Below are 19,289 nucleotides of genomic sequence, written 5' to 3'. Positions count from 1 at the left end.
TACAATGTACAACATACAGGGGTATACAATGTACAACATACAGGGGTATACAATGTACAACATACAGGGGTATACAATGTACAACATACAGAGGTATACAATGTACAACATACAGGGGTATACAATGTACAACATACAGGGGGTATACAATGTACAACATACAGCGATATACAATGTACAACATACAGGGGTATACAATGTACAACATACAGGGGGTATACAATGTACAACATCCAGGGGTATACAATGTACAACATACAGGGGTATACAATGTACAACATACAGGGGTATACAATGTACAACATACAGGGGTATACAATGTACAACATACAGGGGTATACAATGTACAACATACAGGAGTATACAATGTACAACATACAGGGGTATACAATGTACAACATACAGGAGTATACAATGTACAACATACAGGTGGTATACAATGTACAACATACAGGAGTATACAATGTACAACATACAGGGGTATACAATGTACAACATACAGGGGTATACAATGTACAACATACAGGGGTATACAATGTACAACATACAGGGGTATACAATGTACAACATACAGGGGTATACAATGTACAACATACAGGGGTATACAATGTACAACATACAGGGGTATACAATGTACAACATACAGGGGGTATACAATGTACAACATACAGGAGTATACAATGTACAACATACAGGGGTATACAATGTACAACATACAGGGGGTATACAATGTACAACATACAGCGATATACAATGTACAACATACAGGGGTATACAATGTACAACATACAGGGGGGTATACAATGTACAACATACAGGGGGTATACAATGTACAACATACAGGGGTATACAATGTACAACATACAGGGGTATACAATGTACAACATACAGGGGTATACAATGTACAACATACAGGGGGTATACAATGTACAACATACAGCGATATACAATGTACAACATACAGGGGTATACAATGTACAACATACAGGGGGTATACAATGTACAACATACAGGGGTATACAATGTACAACATACAGGGGTATACAATGTACAACATACAGGGGTATACAATGTACAACATACAGGGGTATACAATGTACAACATACAGGGGTATACAATATACAACATACAGGGGGTATACAATGTACAACATACAGGGGGTATACAATGTACAACATACAGCGATATACAATGTACAACATACAGGGGTATACAATGTACAACATACAGGGGGTATACAATGTACAACATACAGGGGTATACAATGTACAACATACAGGGGTATACAATGTACAACATACAGGGGTATACAATGTACAACATACAGGGGTATACAATGTACAATATACAGGGGGTATACAATGTACAACATACAGGGGTATACAATGTACAACATACAGGGGTATACAATGTACAACATACAGGGGTATACAATGTACGGTTAGAAGCAAACACACACACATCATAGATTGAACTGGATGGACTGATGTCTTTTTTCAACCTCACTAACTATGTTACTATGTTAATATGTTAGAGCCAACGCACCATACAAAGACCCCAATATTACCAACCCCCCCCCCCCCATATCTTACATGTTGGGTGTGGAAGGACTGGTTACGCCGGGCTTTTGCAGATGATTTTCTGACTGGGCACCACACCAGATGGGAGGGAGATTATCTCTTCTACAACCCTTTGTAGATTAAACTCCACACGTTTGTCTGAACGTCAAGCGATTGTTTCTTACCTCATCGGTGGAATCTGGGTGACAACACATCAGTGGGTGTCCATATCTGAATGTACCCCCCCCCCCCCCCCGTGTGAGAACATAGAGGTGGAATATTTGTCCTCCCCGGACACCATACTGATAGAATGTCCTCTATGTTCTGGGTGGTCTTCTCTCTGGACCCAGAACTTCTCCTACCTGGCCCAGATTGGCTTAGAAGATGCCCCTCCCACAATGACAATCCCCTGGTCAGGCAGGAAATTTATTGTACTTTGAATTGTATTGGCATCTATAGACATAGGACATTCAGGAATGGTCAGTGCCCAATTAAAGGAGATCTCCCTTAACTTCCTGTCCCGTGTGATAACAGGAAGTGATAGGAAATTCCCCTCTTGGTCAGGTATCCCCATTGGAGGGTTTCCCATCACTTCCTGTCTTGGTGAGACCAGAACAGATAAGGGGTGAATCTCCCTGAAGTGGACAGAAAAATAAACCTGTCAGAGGACCCAACCCCCAACACACTCCATCCAAAACTAACAAAAAACATTTTTACTGAATACAGAACTGGAAGACACAAAGTTTGTCTGATATCTGGACGGTCACCTTAGATCACATGTGTCAAACACAAGGCCCGTGGAGCGCATCGGGCCCTCGGGTCATTTCATGTGGCCCTTTCACCAGGGCTTTTTTTCAGCCAGAACTGCTCCTCCACCTCCACCTCTCGTCCTCCACTCCTCGCTCTCTGGGTCTCTCCCTCCGCTCCTCGCTCTTCAGCTCTCGTGCTCCGCTCCTCGCTCTCTGGGTCTCTCCCTCCGCTCCTCCACCTCTCGTCCTCCGCTCTTCGCTCTCTGGGTCTCTCCCTCCGCTCCTCCACCTCTCGTCCTCCGCTCTTCGCTCTCTGGGTCTCTCCCTCCGCTCCTCCATCTTCAGCTCTCGTCCTCCACTCCTCGCTCTCTGGGTCTCTCCCTCCGCTCCTCGCTCTCTGGGTCTCTCCCTCCGCTCCTCGCTCTCTGGGTCTCTCCCTCCGCTCCTCCACCTCTCGTCCTCCGCTCTTCGCTCTCTGGGTCTCTCCCTCCGCTCCTCCATCTTCAGCTCTCGTCCTCCGCTCCTCGCTCTCTGGGTCTCTCCCTCCGCTCCTCGCTCTTCAGCTCTCGTCCTCCGCTCCTCGCTCTCTGGGTCTCTCCCTCCGCTCCTCGCTCTTCAGCTCTCGTCCTCCACTCCTCGCTCTCTGGGTCTCTCCCTCCGCTCCTCGCTCTCTGGGTCTCTCCCTCCGCTCCTTGCTCTCTGGGTCTCTCCCTCCGCTCCTCGCTCTCTGGGTCTCTCCCTCCGCTCCTCCACCTCTCGTCCTCCGCTCTTCGCTCTCTGGGTCTCTCCCTCCGCTCCTCCATCTTCAGCTCTCGTTCTCCGCTCCTCGCTCTCTGGGTCTCTCCCTCCGCTCTTCACTCTCTCGCTCTCTGCTCCTTGCTCTCCAGCTCTCACCCACCTCTTCCCCCCTCTCCGGCTCTCGCTCCTCCGTTCCTGGGTCTCGCCCTCCTCTCCTCACTCTGCGGCTCTCGCTCCACTGCTTCTTGTTTTACTGCTCTCTTCCTCCACTCCTCGCTCTCGTGATCTCCTCCCCCTCTCCTCCCTCTCCAGCTCTCACTCTTCTGATTCTTGTCTTTTGACTCTCTCCCTCGGCTTCTCTCTTTCCGGCTCTTGCTCCTCCTCTCCTCGCTCTCTGGCTCTCGCTCCTCTGATTCTTGTTTTACAGCTCTCTCTCCCTCCGCTCCTCTCTCTCCGCCTCCCACTCCTCTGCTTCTCACTCTCGCTCCTCCACTCCTCGCTCTCACCCTCTGCTCCTCACTTTCCGGCTCTCACCCTCCGCTCCTTGCTCTCCAGCTTTCGCCCTTCTCTCCTCGCTCTCTGGCTCTTGCACCTCTGCTCCTTGCTTTCATCCTTCGCTCCTTGCTCTCCAGCTCTCGCTCCTCCTCTCCTCGCTCTCCGACTCTCGCTCCTCTGCTCCTTGCTCTTCGGCTCTCGCACCTTACTCTCCAGCTCTCACCCTCCGCTTCTTGCTCTCCAGGTCTCTCCCTCTGCTCCTCACTCTCCAGGTCTCTCCCTCTGCTCCTCGCTCTCCAGGTCTCTCCCTCTGCTCCTCACTCTCCAGGTCTCTCCCTCTGCTCCTCACTCTCCAGGTCTCTCCCTCTGCTACTCCCTCTCTTGCCCTCCGTTCCTCGCCCTCTGGCTCTTACCCTCCGCTCCTTGCTCTTCACTGTCACTTGTAAACTCAGAAGCCCTCTGTGATTACAAGGGATGGGTTTGCTCTCAGTGGCACTCACAGTGGGCACAAGGGCAGGGGCAGGCTGGGACAGGGGGCAGGGTGGCAACTGCCCCATAGGCTGCCCTAACTTATGGCAACGCTGCCCGCTGACAATTATTTTTGTGGAGGAAGGCAGTTGGGTCCGGGGGCACGGCACCTGCCAACTAACTGAAGGCAGAGGGGGGGCTCTCAGGGCTGGCCCTACCATGGGTCCCGCTGGGCCCATTGGGCTGCCTCAGAGGGAAAGGGGGGGATGGGAGGGGCGAGCACCGCTGGATTACACAGAGCAGAGATCTTCCGCTTACCTAGCGGCCAATGTCATATGAAGTCCCGCCTCCTGGACCGGCTTCTATGATGGACAGCACACTGGTGATGTCTATCATAAGAGCTGGTCCAGGAGGCGGGACTTCGTATGACAGCAGCCGGGTAAGCGGGAGATCCCTTCTCTGTGTAATCCTGACGGCTCTCCTCTCTCTGCATTGCATGCTGCATTGATGAGCACTGTTCAGGCTTCATTAGATGGGCACTAGTGAGGCTGCACTAATGGGCACTTATCAGGCTGCGCTGATCAGGCACTGGTGACGCTGCATTGATAGGCACTGATCAGGATGCATTGGATGGGCACTGATGAGACTGAGCTGATGAGTACTGGTGAAGCTTCATTGGATGGGCACTGGTGAGGCTGAGCTGATGGGCACTGGTGAGGCTTCATTGGATGGGCACTGGTGAGGCTGAGCTGATGGCCACTGGTGAGGCTGAGCTGATGGCCACTGGTGAGGCTTCATTGGATGGCCACTGGTGAGGCTTCATTGATGGCCACTGATGAGGCTGCATTGGATGGGCACTGGTGAGGCTACATTGGATGGGCACTGATCAGGTTGCACTGATGGGCACTGATGAGGCTGTGCTAATGGGCACTGGTGACGCTGCACTGATGAGCACTAATTAGGCTTCATTGATGGACACCTGTGGGGCTGCATTGATGAGCACTGATCAGGCTGCACTGATGGGACTGAGCTGATGGGCACTGGTGAGGCTGTATTGATGGGCACTAGTGAGGCTGCATTGATGGGCACTGATCAGACTGCAACAATAGGCACTGATCAGGCTGCACTGGTGGGCACTGATCAGGCTGAGCCGATGGGCACTAGTGAGGCTGCATTGATGGGCACTGATCAGGCTGCACTGATGAGGCTAAGCTAATGGGCACTGGTGGAGCTGCATTGATAGGCACTGATCAGGCTGCATTGATGGGCACTGATGAGGCTGCACTAATGGGCACCGGTGAGGCTGCATTGATGGGCACTGGTGAGGCTGCATTGATGGGCATTAATGAGGCTGAATTGATTACACTGGTGAGGCTGCATTGATGGGCACTGATGAGGCTCAGCTGATGGGCACGGATCAGGCTACATTGATGGGCACTGGTGAGGCTGCATTGATGGGCACTGGTGAGGCTGCATTGATGGGCACTGATCAGGCTGAATTGATGGGCACTGATCAGGCTGCATTGATGGGCACTGGTGAGGCTGCATTGATGGGCACTGATCAGGCTGCACTGATGAAGCTGAGCTGATGGGCACTGATCAGGCTGAGCTGATGGGCACTAGTGAGGCTGCATTGATGGGCACTGATCAGGCTGCACTGATGAGGCTAAGCTAATGGGCACTGGTGGCGCTGCATTGATAGGCACTGATCAGGCTGCATTGATGGGCACTGATGAGGCTGCACTAATGGGCACCGGTGAGGCTGCATTGATGGGCACTGGTGAGGCTGCATTGATGGGCATTAATGAGGCTGAATTGATTACACTGGTGAGGCTGCATTGATGGGCACTGATGAGGCTCAGCTGATGGGCACGGATCAGGCTACATTGATGGGCACTGGTGAGGCTGCATTGATGGGCACTGGTGAGGCTGCATTGATGGGCACTGATCAGGCTGCATTGATGGGCACTGATCAGGCTGCATTGATGGGCACTGGTGAGGCTGCATTGATGGGCACTGATCAGGCTGCACTGATGAAGCTGAGCTGATGGGCACTGATCAGGCTGCATTGATGGGCACTGATCAGGCTGCACTGATGAGGCTGAGCTGATGGGCACTGGTGATGCTGCATTGATGGGCATTGATCAGGCTACACTGATGGGCACCGATGAGGCTGCACTGATGAGGCTGAGCTGATGGGCACAGATGAGGCTGCACTGATGAGGCTGAGCTGATGGGCACTTGTGAGGCTGCATTGATAGGCACTAATCAGGCTTTATTGATAGACACTGATGAGGCTGCATTGATGGGTACTGATGAGGTTGAGCTGAGGGGACTGATGAGGCTGCATTGATGGGTACTGGTGAGGTTGCATTGATGGGCACTGGTGAGGCTGCATTGATGGGCACTGGTGAGGCTGCATTGATGGGCACTGGTGAGGCTGCATTGATGGGCACTGGTGAGGCTGCATTGATGGGTACTGGTGAGGTTGCATTGATGGGCACTGGTGAGGCTGCATTGATGGGCACTGGTGAGGCTGCATTGATGGGTACTGGTGAGGTTGCATTGATGGGCACTGGTGAGGCTGCATTGATGGGCACTGGTGACGCTGCATTGATGGGCATTGATCAGGCTACACTGATGGGCACCGATGAGGCTGCACTGATGAGGCTGAGCTGATGGGCACCGATGAGGCTGCACTGATGAGGCTGAGCTGATGGGCACTTGTGAGGCTGCATTGATAGGCACTAATCAGGCTTTATTGATAGACACTGATGAGGCTGCATTGATGGGTACTGATGAGGTTGAGCTGAGGGGACTGATGAGGCTGCATTGATGGGTACTGGTGAGGTTGCATTGATGGGCACTGGTGAGGCTGCATTGATGGGCACTGGTGAGGCTGCATTGATGGGCACTGGTGAGGCTGCATTGATGGGCACTGGTGAGGCTGCATTGATGGGTACTGGTGAGGTTGCATTGATGGGCACTGGTGAGGCTGCATTGATGGGCACTGGTGAGGCTGCATTGATGGGTACTGGTGAGGTTACATTGATGGGCACTGGTGAGGCTGCATTGATGGGCACTGGTGACGCTGCATTGATGGGCATTGATCAGGCTACACTGATGGGCACCGATGAGGCTGCACTGATGAGGCTGAGCTGATGGGCACCGATGAGGCTGCACTGATGAGGCTGAGCTGATGGGCACTTGTGAGGCTGCATTGATAGGCACTAATCAGGCTTTATTGATAGACACTGATGAGGCTGCATTGATGGGTACTGATGAGGTTGAGCTGAGGGGACTGATGAGGCTGCATTGATTGGTACTGGTGAGGTTGCATTGATGGGCACTGGTGAGGCTGCATTGATGGGTACTGGTGAGGTTGCATTGATGGGCACTGGTGAGGCTGCATTGATGGGCACTGATGAGGCTGCATTGATGGGCACTGGTGAGGCTGCATTGATGCATTATTTTTGTTAAGCCTCCTTTGTTGCCATTAACATTAAATGATGTGACCACATTGTATCATTTTTCTTTTTTCATAACATCAATATCCGTTATAAAACCAGCTGGGCATGGATAGAGAGCGGATTCGGAGGTTTAATAAGCCACTTGACTGGACTTGCCCCCCAGGCCTAAGTAAGGGTGCCAGCCCTCCCCTGGACAAGGAAGATGCAGGTGCAGGGTGGGACTGGGGCATCACATGGAGGGCTGCATTGTGATCTCCATCTGTGCCCAGGTGCACAGATACTGACCAATGATTTCCCTGAAAGTGAAAGAGAGAGGCGGAGCCGCCTACACTGCCGGAAGGTACAAGAGGCGGGCTGGGTAAGGTAGATGTGTGCAGAGGTCAGAGCCCAGGAGGGGTAGAAGTGAGATGTGGCCAACCCTACACGCTGTGCATAATGGACTCCTCAACCCTGCACTCTCTACACAGCACACCCCTAAACCCTGCACTCTCTACACAGCACACCCCTAAACCCTGCACTCTCTACACAGCACACCCCTAAACCCTGCACTCTGTACACAGCACACCCCTAAACCCTGCACTCTCTACACAGCACACCCCTAAACCCTGCACTCTCTACACAGCACACCCCTAAACCCTGCACTCTCTACACAGCACACCCCTAAACCCTGCACTCTCTACACAGCACACCCCTAAACCCTGCACTCTCTACACAGCACACCCCTAAACCCTGCACTCTCTACACAGCACACCCCTAAACCATGCACTCTCTACACAGCACACCCCTAAACCCTGCACTCTCTTTACAGTGCACCCCTAAACCCTGCACCCTGTGCATAGCACACCCCTAAACCATGCACTCTGTACACAGCACACCCCTAAACCATGCACTCTGTACACAGCACACCCCTAACCCTGCACACTGTGCACAGCGCACTCCTCAACACGGCACAATGTGCATAGCACACCCCTAAACCCTATACACTGTACACAGCGCACTCCTCAATCCTGCACTCTGTACACAGCACACTCCTCAATCCTGAACACTGCACACAGCACACTCTTTAACCCTGCACACTGTGCACTCCTTACCACTGCACAATGTGCACAGTGCACCCATAAACCCTGCACACTGTACACAGCACACTCCTCAAACTTGCACACTGTGCATAGTGCACCTTTTAACCCTGAACTCTCTTAACAGCGCACTTGTAAAGCCTGCACACTGTACACCCCTAAACCCTGCACACTGTGCACAGCACACTCCTCAACCCTGCACTCTGTACAAAGTGAACTCCTTAACACTGCACACTGTGCACAGCGCACCACTAAACCCTGCACACTGTAGACAGCCCACTCCTCAACACTGTGCACAGCACACTTCTCAATACTGCACACTGTGCACAGCGCACTCCTCAACACTGCACACTGTGCACAGCGCACTCCTCAACACTGCACACTGTGCACAGCACACCCCTAAACCCTTTACACTGTACACAGTGCACTCCTCAAACCTGCACACTGTGCATAGTGCAATGGTTAACCCTGCACTCTCTTTACAGCGCACTTCTAAACCCTGCACACTGTGCATAGCACACCCCTAAACCATGCACTCTGTAAACAGCGTACTCCTCAACCCTGCACTCTGTACACAGCGCACTCCTCAAACCTGCACACTGTGCATAGCGCACTCCTCAAACCTGCACTCTATACACAGCGCATTCCTACACCTTGCACTCTGTACACCGGCCACACCTCAACCCTACACACTGTAAACAGTGCACTCCTCAACCTTGCACACTGTGCACAGCGCACTGCTCAACTCTGCACACTGTTCACAGCGCACTCCTCAGCCCTGTTTTCTGTACACAGTGCATTACTCAACCCTGCACACTGTGCACAACGCACCCCTAAACCATGCACAATGTACACAGTCCACTCGTCAACACTGCACAGCATGCTTCTCAACACTGCACACTGTGCACAATGCACCCCTAAACCCTTTACACTCTACACATTGCACTTCTCAACACTGCACACTGTGCACAGTGCCCTCTTCCACCCTGCCCAAAGTGCACAGCACACTCCTCAAACCTGCACACTGTATACAGCGCACTCCTTAACCCTGCAAACTGTAAATAGCACACCCCCAAAATCCCGATCTCTGTACACAGTGCACTCCTCAACCCTGCACACTGTGCACAGCGCACCCCTAAACCATGCACAAATGTACACAGTCCACTCCTCAACACTGCACAGCATGCTTCTCAACGCTGCACACTGTGCACAGTTCACCCCTAAACCCTGCATACTGTTCATAGTGCACCCCCAAACCCTGCACTCTCTACACAGCACACTCCTAAACCCTGCGCACTGTGCATTTAAGACCCCTAAATCCGGCACTCTGTACACATCCCGCTTCTGAACTCTAAACTCTGTCCGCAGCACACTTCTAAACCCTGCACTCTGTACGCAGCGCACCCCAAATCCTGCACTCTGTACACAGCGCACCCCAAACCCTGCACTCTGTACACAGCACACTCCTAAACCCTGCATACTGTGCATAGCACACCCCAAAATCCTGATCTCTGTACATAGCGAACTTCTCAACCCTGCACTCTGTACACAGCACACTATTTAACTCTGCACACTGTGCATAGCGCACTCCTCCACCCTGCACTCTATACACAGCGCATTCCTAAACCCAGCACTCTGTACACCGCGCACTCCCCAAACCTGCACACTGTGCATAGCGCACTCCTCTACCCTGCACTCTATACACAGTGCATTCCTAAACCCTTCACTCTGTACACCGCACACTCCTCAACCCTGCACAGTGCACTGCTTAACCCTGCACACTGAACAGTGCACTGCTCAATCCTGCCTTCTGTACACAGTGCACTTCTCAACCCTGAACAGTGTGCACAGCGCACCCCTAAACCCTGCAACTACACTGCCCACTCCTAAATACTGTGCACAACACACTTCTCAAAACTGCACACTGTGCACAGCGCACTCCTCAACACTGCACACTGTGCACAGCACACCCCTAAACCCTATACACAGTGCACTGCTCAACACTGCACACTGTGCACAGCACACTCTTCCACCCTGCACAAAGTGCACAGCACACTCTTAAACCCTGCACACTGTATACAGCACACTCCTTAACCCTGCAAACTGTGCACAGAGCACTCCTCAAACCTGCACCCTGTACACAAAGCACCCCTGAACCCTGTACTCTGTACATCACGTACTCCTCAACCCAGCACTCTGTACACAGCGCACTCCTAAACCCTGTATTCTCTGCATAGTGCACCCCAAAACCCTGCACTCTCTACACAGCACACTCCTAAACCCTGCACACTGTGCATTGCACACCCCTAAATCCTGCACTCTGTATACAGCACACTTCTGAACCCTGTACTCTGTACACAGCGCACCTCTAAACCCTGCACTCTCTGCACAGCACACTCCTAAACCCCACACACTGTCCCCAAAATCTTGCACTCTGTACACAGCACACTCTTTAACCCTGCACACTGTGCACAGCGCAGCTTAACACTGTAGAATGTGCACAGTGCACCCCTAAACCCTGCATACTGTGCATAGTACACCCCAAAACCCTACATTCGCTACACAACACACTCCTAAACCCTGCACACTGTGCATAGCACACGCCAAAAGCCTACACTCTGTACACAGCACACTCTTTAACCCTGCACACTGTGCACAGCACACTCCTTAACATTGCACAATGTGCACCCCTAAACCCTGCACACTGTACACAGCGCACTCCTCAAACATGCACACTGTGCATAGTGCACTCCTCCACCCTGCACTCTATACACAGTGCATTCCTAAACCCAGCACTCTGTACACCGCCCACACCTCAACCCTGTACTGTTTACATCTCGCACTCCTCAACCCAGCACTCTGTACACAGCGCATTCCTACACCCTGCAAACTGTGCATAGTGCACCCCAAACCCCTGCACTCTGTACACAGCACACTCCTAAACCCTGCACACTGTGCATTGCACACCCCTAAATCCTGCACTCTGTACACAGCGCACTTCTGAACTCTGCACTCTGTACACAGCACACTCCTAAACCCTGCATACTGTGCATAGTACACAAAACCCTGCACTCTCTACACAGCACACTCCTAAACCCTGCACACTGTGCACCCCTAAACCCTGTCCACTGTACATAGCGCACTCCTCAAACCTGCACTCTATACACAGCGCATTCCTAAACCCTGCACACCGTGCACAGTGCACCCCTAAATCCTGTACTCTGTACACAGCACACTCCTCAACCCTGCACACTGAGCACAGCGTACTCCTGAACTCTGCACTCTGTACACAGCGCAGTCCCTGTGTTGTGTGTTAGGGGTGGAGTCCATGCATAGTGTGTTAGGGGTGGAGTCTGTTGTGTGTTAGGGGTGGAGTCTGTTGTGTGTTAGGGTTGGAGTCTGTTGTGTGTTAGGGGTGGAGTCTCTATGTTGAGTGTTAGGGATGGAGTCCACGCATTGTGTTAGGGATGGAGTCCCTGTGTTGTGTGTTAGGGGTGGAGTCCCTGTGTTGTGTGTTAGGGGTGGAGTCTCTGTGTTGTGTGTTAGGGGTGGAGTCTCTGTGTTGTGTTTTAGAGGTGGAGTCTCTGTGTTGTGTGTTAGGGGTGGAGTCTCTGTGTTGTGTTTTAGAGGTGGAGTCTCTGTGTTGTGTGTTAGGGATGGAGTCCACGCATTGTGTTAGGGATGGAGTCCCTGTGTTGTGTGTTAGGGGTGAAGTCGCTGTGTCATGTGTTAGGGGTGGAGTCCCTGTGTTGTGTGTTAGGGGTGGAGTCCCTGTGTTGTGTGTTAGGGGTGGAGTCTCTGTGTTGTGTGTTAGGGGTGGAGTCGCTGTGTTGTGTGTTAGAGGTGGAGTCCCTGTGTTGTGTGTTAGGGGTGGAGTCCCTGTGTTGTGTGTTAGGGGTGGAGTCCCTGTGTTGTGTGTTAGGGGTGGAGTCTCTGTGTTGTGTGTTAGGGGTGGAGTCTCTGTGTTGTGTGTTAGGGGTGGAGTCCCTGTGTTGTGTGTTAGGGGTGGAGTCTCTGTGTTGTGTGTTAGGGGTGAAGTCGCTGTGTCATGTGTTAGGGGTGGAGTCCCTGTGTTGTGTGTTAGGGGTGGAGTCGCTGTGTTGTGTGTTAGAGGTGGAGTCCCTGTGTTGTGTGTTAGGGGTGGAGTCCCTGTGTCCTGTGTTAGGGGCGGAGTCCCTATGTTGTGTTTTAGGGGCGGAGTCCCTGTGTTGTGCGTCAAGGGTGGAGTCCCTGTGTTGTGTGTTAGGGGCGGAATCCCTATATCGTGTGTTTGGGGTGGAGTCCCTGAGTTGTGTGTTTGGGGTGGAGTCCCTGAGTTGTGTGTTTGGGGTGGAGTCCCTGAGTTGTGTGTTAGGGGTGGAGTCCCTGAGTTGTGTGTTATGGGTGGAGTCTCTGTGTTGTGTGTTAGGGGAGGAGTCTCTGAGTTGTGTGTTATGGGTGGAGTCTCTGTGTTGTGTGTTTGGGGTGGAGTCCCTGAGTTGTGTGTTTGGGGTGGAGTCCCTGAGTTGTGTGTTAGGGGTGGAGTCTCTGTGTTGTGTGTTAGGGGTGGAGTCCCTGAGTTGTGTGTTATGGGTGGAGTCTCTGTGTTGTGTGTTAGGGGAGGAGTCTCTGAGTTGTGTGTTAGGGGAGGAGTCTCTGAGTTGTGTGTTAGGGGAGGAGTCTCTGTGTTGTGTGTTAGGGGAGGGGTTTCTGTGTTGTGTGTTAGGGGTGGAGTCCCTGTGTTGTGTGTTAGGGGAGGAGTCTCTGTGTTGTGTGTTAGGGGTGGAGTTCCTGAGTTGTGTGTTATGGGTGGAGTCTCTGTGTTGTGTGTTAGGGGAGGGGTTTCTGTGTTGTGTGTTAGGGGTGGAGTCTCTGTGTTGTGTGTTAGGGGAGGAGTCTCTGTGTTGTGTGCTAGGGGAGGAGTCTCTGTGTTGTGTGTTAGGGGTGGAGTCTCTGTGTTGTGTGTTAGGGGAGGAGTCTCTGTGTTGTGTGTTAGGGGTGGAGTCCCTGTTATAAAGTGTATAGCTCACACATGTAGTCTCTGCTCAGTCTCACAGTCCTTCCCCTCCCTGGTGCCTCTCTTTCATCTCACCTCTCTTTGTCTTTCAGGGGAGCCCCGATGTCTTGTCCAGCCCCACCCTGGGGCACATTCATAACCCCAGGTAGTGATTGGTGTAGAATAGATGTGATGGATATGGGTGGAGGGTCCCCTTTATGTATTTTCCTTCTTCCTGTCTGGGGTCCCTGCCTCGGCCCCCAGTGAAAATCTCTTTTCAGGTTTAGGGGCCCGGACTGGCATTGACAGTGTTGGTTCCGGGTCTTCTGCTGAGTGGTGGATTCCAATTTAATTGATTTAAAAAAAAAAAGATACTGACCTTCCAGTCAGATCCACTCTGGAGGTACTAATCTTCCAGTCATATCCACCCCAGAGACAATGATCCTCCAATCGAATCCACCCTGGAAGTACTGACACATCAGGAGCCTGTACCAACCAGGTTCCTCACCTACTTTCTATCACATGGTTCTGAGTACAGTGAGATCAAGCCAGAAGAACCACCCCAGAGGTCCTGACCCTCCCCCAGTCAGATCCACATCAGAGATACAGTCAGACCCGCCCCAAGAGGTCCTGACCCTCCAGTTAGACCCGCCCCAGAGGTACTGACCCTCCAGTCAGACCCGTCCCAAGAGGTCCTGACCCTCCAGTTAGACCCGCCCCAGAGGTACTGACCCTCCAGTCAGACCCACCCCAGAGGTCCTGACCCTCCAGTCAGACCCACCTCAGAGGTCCTGCCCCCCCCAGTCAGATCCACATCAGAGATACAGTCAGACCCGCCCCAAGAGGTCCTGACCCTCCAGTTAGACCCGCCCCAGAGGTACTGACCCTCCAGTCAGACCCACCCCAGAGGTCCTGACCCTCCCCCAGTCAGATCCACATCAGAGATACAGTCAGACCCGCCCCAAGAGGTCCTGACCCTCCAGTTAGACCCGCCCCAGAGGTACTGACCCTCCAGTCAGACCCGTCCCAAGAGGTCCTGACCCTCCAGTTAGTCCCGCCCCAGAGGTACTGACCCTCCAGTCAGACCCACCCCAGAGGTCCTGACCCTCCAGTCAGACCCACCTCAGAGGTCCTGCCCCCCCCAGTCAGATCCACATCAGAGATACAGTCAGACCCGCCCCAAGAGGTCCTGACCCTCCAGTTAGACCCGCCCCAGAGGTACTGACCCTCCAGTCAGACCCACCCCAGAGGTCCTGACCCTCCAGTCAGACCCACCTCAGAGGTCCTGCCCCCCCAGTCAGATCCACATCAGAGATACAGTCAGACCCGCCCCAAGAGGTCCTGACTCTCCAGTTAGACCCGCCCCAGAGGTACTGACCCTCCAGTCAGACCCGCCCCAAGAGGTCCTGACCCTCCAGTTAGACCCGCCCCAGAGGTACTGACCCTCCAGTCAGACCCACCCCAGAGGTCCTGACCCTCCAGTCAGACCCACCTCAGAGGTCCTGCCCCCCCCAGTCAGATCCACATCAGAGATACAGTCAGACCCGCCCCAAGAGGTCCTGACCCTCCAGTTAGACCCGTCCCAGAGGTACTGACCCTCCAGTCAGACCCATCCCAGAGGTCCTGACCCTCCAGTCAAACCCACCTTAGAGTTCCTGACCCCCCACCCCCCACCACCCCCAGTCAGACCCAACCCAGAGGTCCTGACTCCCAAGTCAGATTCAGGTCAGGGATACTGCCCCTCCAGTCAGACACGCCCCAGGGTTCCTGACCCTCCTGTCAGACCCACCCCAGAAGTCCTGGCCCTCAGTCAAGCCCACCCCAGAGGTCCTGACCCCCTCATTCACTCATCCCAGAGGTTCTGCCCCTCCAGTTAGAACCACCCCAGATGTCCTGACCCTTCAGTAGAATCCACCCCAGAGGTCCTGGCTGTTGAGTCAAACCCTCCCCAGAGGTCCTGACCCTCCAGTCAGACCCTCCCCAGAGGTCCTGACCCTCCAGTCAGACCCACCCCAGAGCTCCTGCCCCCCCCCCAGTCAGACCTACCCCAGAGGTCCTGCCCCCACAGTCAGACCCACCCCAGAAGTCCTGATCCATCAGTCAAAACCACCCCAGAGGTCCTGACCCTCCAGTCAGATCCGCCCCAGAGGTCCTGACCCTCCAGTCAGACTCATCTGAGAGGTCCTGAACCCCAGTCAGATCCATGTCAGACATACTGCCCCTCTAGTCAGACACACGCCAGAGGTCCTGACCCTCCAGTCAGACCGACCGGAAAGGTCCTGACCCTCCAGTCAGCTTCACCCCAGAGGTCCTGACCCTCCAGTTAGACCCACCAGAAAGGCCCTGACCCTCCAGTCAGCTTCACCCCAGAGGTCCTGACCCTCCAGTAAGACCCACCCCAGAGGCCCTGACCCTCCAGTCAGATCCACCCCAGAGGTCCTGACCATCCAGTCAGATCCACCCCAGAGGTCCTGACCCTCCAGTCAGATCCACCCCAGAGGTCCTGATCCTCCAGTCAGATCCACCTTAGAGTGTCTGACCCCCCCCCCCCCCCCTCAGTCAGACCCAACGCAGAGGTCCTGACTCCCAAATCAGATTCAGGTCAGGGATACTGCCCCTCCAGTCAGACACACCCCAGAGATCCTGGCCCCAAGTCAGGCCCACCCTAGAGGTCCTGATCCCCTCATTCACTCATCCCAGAGGTCCTGGCCCTCCAGTTAGAACCACCCCAGATGTCCTGACCCTCCAGTAGAATCCACCCCAGAGGTCCTGACCCTTTAGTTAAAGCCTCCCCAGAGGTCCTGACCCTCCAGTCAGACCCACCCCAGAGGTCCTGACCCTCCAGTCAGACCCACCCCAGAGGTCCTGCCCCCCCCCCAGTCAGACCCACCCCAGAGGTCCTGATCCATCAGTCAAAACCACCCCAGAGGTCCTGACCCTCCAGTCAGACCCATCCCAGAGGTCCTGATCCATCAGTCAAAACCACCCCAGAGGTCCTGACCCTCCAGTCAGACCCATCCCAGAGGTCCTGACCCTCCAGTCAGATCCATCCCAGAGGTCCTGACCCTCCAGTCGGATTCACCCCAGAGGTCCTGACCCTCCAGTCAGACCCACCCCAGAGGTCCTGACCCTCCAGTCAGATACACTCTAGAGGTCCTGACCCTCCAGTCAGATCCACCCCAGAGGTCCTGATCCCCCCAGTGAGCTTTTGGTTTCCCATTTACTGATCATCACAGACGAGTGGATTTTATCCTCCAGACCCCTTACCTAAGATGAGGGCAGACCTCAGGTTCTGTGAAAAAAGTGACATGTATACAGTTGTCAAAAACAAGGATAATATCTACACTTGGTGACTAAAATAATTGTATCAAGTCCAGTAAATAAAAGGCTGCTAGCACCAATCGGTATGATTGTAACCCATAAAAACACTATAAAACAAAAGAGGTGCAGCGCCAAAATAAAAAAACTCAGTCCAATCAAGGATGGTTCATATAGAAGAAACAGAGATAAACCCCACACCAGATGCCGAGACTCCTGAAAGCACGCTTCACCGCTGCGTCCAGAGGAAAAACCTGCTTACCAAAGGAAATTGACCCTCAAATTATAGAGTGGTCAGATAGATATGTAGCTCATGGGTTCTCAATGTGTATGTTCTCAGCCGCCTCGGGATTGGACGGTCAGGCTAATATGTATAGGCCACTTCTCCAATGCCAGGCAGACAGGCCCAAACGAGTAAACAGGCCAACCTCAGGAGTAAAGGAACTTAGATAGTGTAGTGGCGTGGCGTGCTTGCGTCGTGTCTTTGCGCCAAGACACGATGCAAGCACGCCACTGCGCGGCCATCTTTGTACACCCATCTATATCCTTGAATTGATCTGCTTACACGTGAGTGTATTAAAGTTTTTTTATTCAATAAACTGTTTCAGGACTACTACACTATCTGAGTTCCTTTACTCCTGAGGTTGGCCTGTTCACTCGTTTGGGTCTGTCTGCCGGGCATTGGAGAAGTGGCCTATACATATTAGCCTGACCGTCCAATCCCGAGGCGACTGAGAACATACACAGTTGAGAACCCATGAGCTACATATCTATCTGACCACTCTATAATTTGAGGGTCAGTTTCCTTTGGTAAGCAGGTTTTTTCCTCTAGACACAGCGGTGAAGCGTGCTTTCAGGAGTCTCGGCATCTGGTGTGGGGATTATCTCTGTCTCTTCTATATGTATACAGTTGTGTCCATAGGATAGTGATGGGGGGATTAGGGCCCAGATTAGAGTGTTGGGTTGTCCATCTGTACTCACTTTTACCTCCATCCTCTTCTAGCCCCCCCCCCTTTCCCTTCTCTAACGTCTCCAGTCTCACGTTTTTCCCGTTTCTCTCTGTAGGATCCACGCTATACACTGCGGGGCAGCCCATACTGCACACGATGCTCACCGCACTTGTTACCTCGTCACTCGGCTGTAGGGTCCATCAAGGAGTTTGCCTGCTGACACCCCTGACCTGCCTCCATATATATATCTGATCTCTTCTGATTGAGTGCCGAGGAAACTTCCAGAACATCTCCAGGGCCGGGAGATGGGCCAACTTCATCCTGTTCTGCATTGTTCTACATTCTAATAAATTATTATCCATTCATCCCATTCAAATCTCTCATTTCATTAAAAAAAAAAAAAAATAATAATAAAATTTCTTTAAAAAATATAAAAAAAAACAAATAATGTTTGAAAAAAGTTTTGTGGTAAAGCTGTGCAATGGGCATTCTGATAGAAGCAGAGAGGTGGGTCCTGTGTCCATCAATAGACTCCATGATAAAGATTTTATGGTAATTACAAAAATCCTAATTTCCTTCTCATTATAAAAAGCCAAGACGTCCAAAAGGAGTCCAACACAGGGGTGGGCAATAGCCTCTAAAAGGCCCAAAATAATTTAGGACTATCTTCAAATCAGCAGTATCTGAAGGACCAATTCCTGAATTAAAGCCAGATGTTGTGAAGCCCTCTGCAAGACATGGGAACTGCTACAACCAACGGGAGACGACAGAGGACCAACCTGGAGCTCCAGGACAGAGAGATAAAGACCAAGGAAAAAATCCTACCTGAAAGAACGATGCTGTGAGATCCAAACAACAATCCACCAAACAGGTGAAAACTACATATTACCTGAAGGAAGGAAACTAGACCAGCAACCAGACCAACAATTAGACCCGCAACTAGACCTGAACTAGACCAACAACTAGACCAGTAATTAGACCGACAACTAGACCCAAAACTAGACCGACAACTAGACCAACAATTAGACCAGCAACTAGTCCGACAACTAGACCCGCAACTAGACCAACAACTAGACCAGCAACTAAACCAGCAACTAGACCAACAACTAGACCAACAACCAGACCAGCAACTAGACCATCAACTAGACCAACAACTAGACCCGCAACTAGACCAACAACCAGACCAGCAACTAGACCATCAACTAGACCAACAACTAGACCCGCAACTAGACCGACAACTAGACCGACAACTAGACCAACAATTAGACCAGCAACTAGTCCGACAACTAGACCCGCAACTAGACCAACAACTAGACCAGCAATTAGACCAGCAACTAGACCAACAACTAGACCAGTAACTAGACCAGCAACTATACCAGCAACTAGACCAACAACTAGACCATCAACTAGACCAACAACTAGACCAGCAATTAGACCAGCAACTAGACCAACAACTAGACCATCAACTAGACCAACAACTAGATCAGCAA

The 19,289-nt window shown here is 52.4% G+C and overlaps 2 protein-coding genes across 2 annotated transcripts in view; one reads left to right on the top strand and one right to left on the bottom strand.

Moving 5' to 3' along the window:
• Positions 1 to 18,169, top strand: part of LOC309556620 (acid-sensing ion channel 1C-like) — a gene marked incomplete at its 5' end in the record, with an annotated part of 83,143 nt that extends 64,974 nt beyond the window's left edge. The window contains 2 exons of the mRNA XM_082259054.1: positions 13,645 to 13,697; positions 17,915 to 18,169. Of these exons, the coding sequence (XP_082115180.1) occupies positions 13,645 to 13,697; positions 17,915 to 17,993 (132 nt within the window). The 3' untranslated portion in view covers positions 17,994 to 18,169. The remainder of the gene's footprint in view (positions 1 to 13,644; positions 13,698 to 17,914) is intronic.
• LOC309556128 (uncharacterized protein) overlaps positions 1 to 19,289 on the bottom strand; it is a 419,953-nt gene that overhangs the window by 348,742 nt on the left and 51,922 nt on the right. The gene's annotated exons all lie outside the window — the stretch shown is intronic.

This window comes from Pelophylax lessonae (genome assembly GCF_965119305.1).
Source record: "Pelophylax lessonae genome assembly, chromosome: 5".
Lineage (NCBI taxonomy): Eukaryota > Metazoa > Chordata > Amphibia > Anura > Ranidae > Pelophylax > Pelophylax lessonae.
The sequence above is the reverse complement of the archived record's forward strand: the minus strand, read 5'-3'. Positions and strand labels throughout refer to the sequence as shown.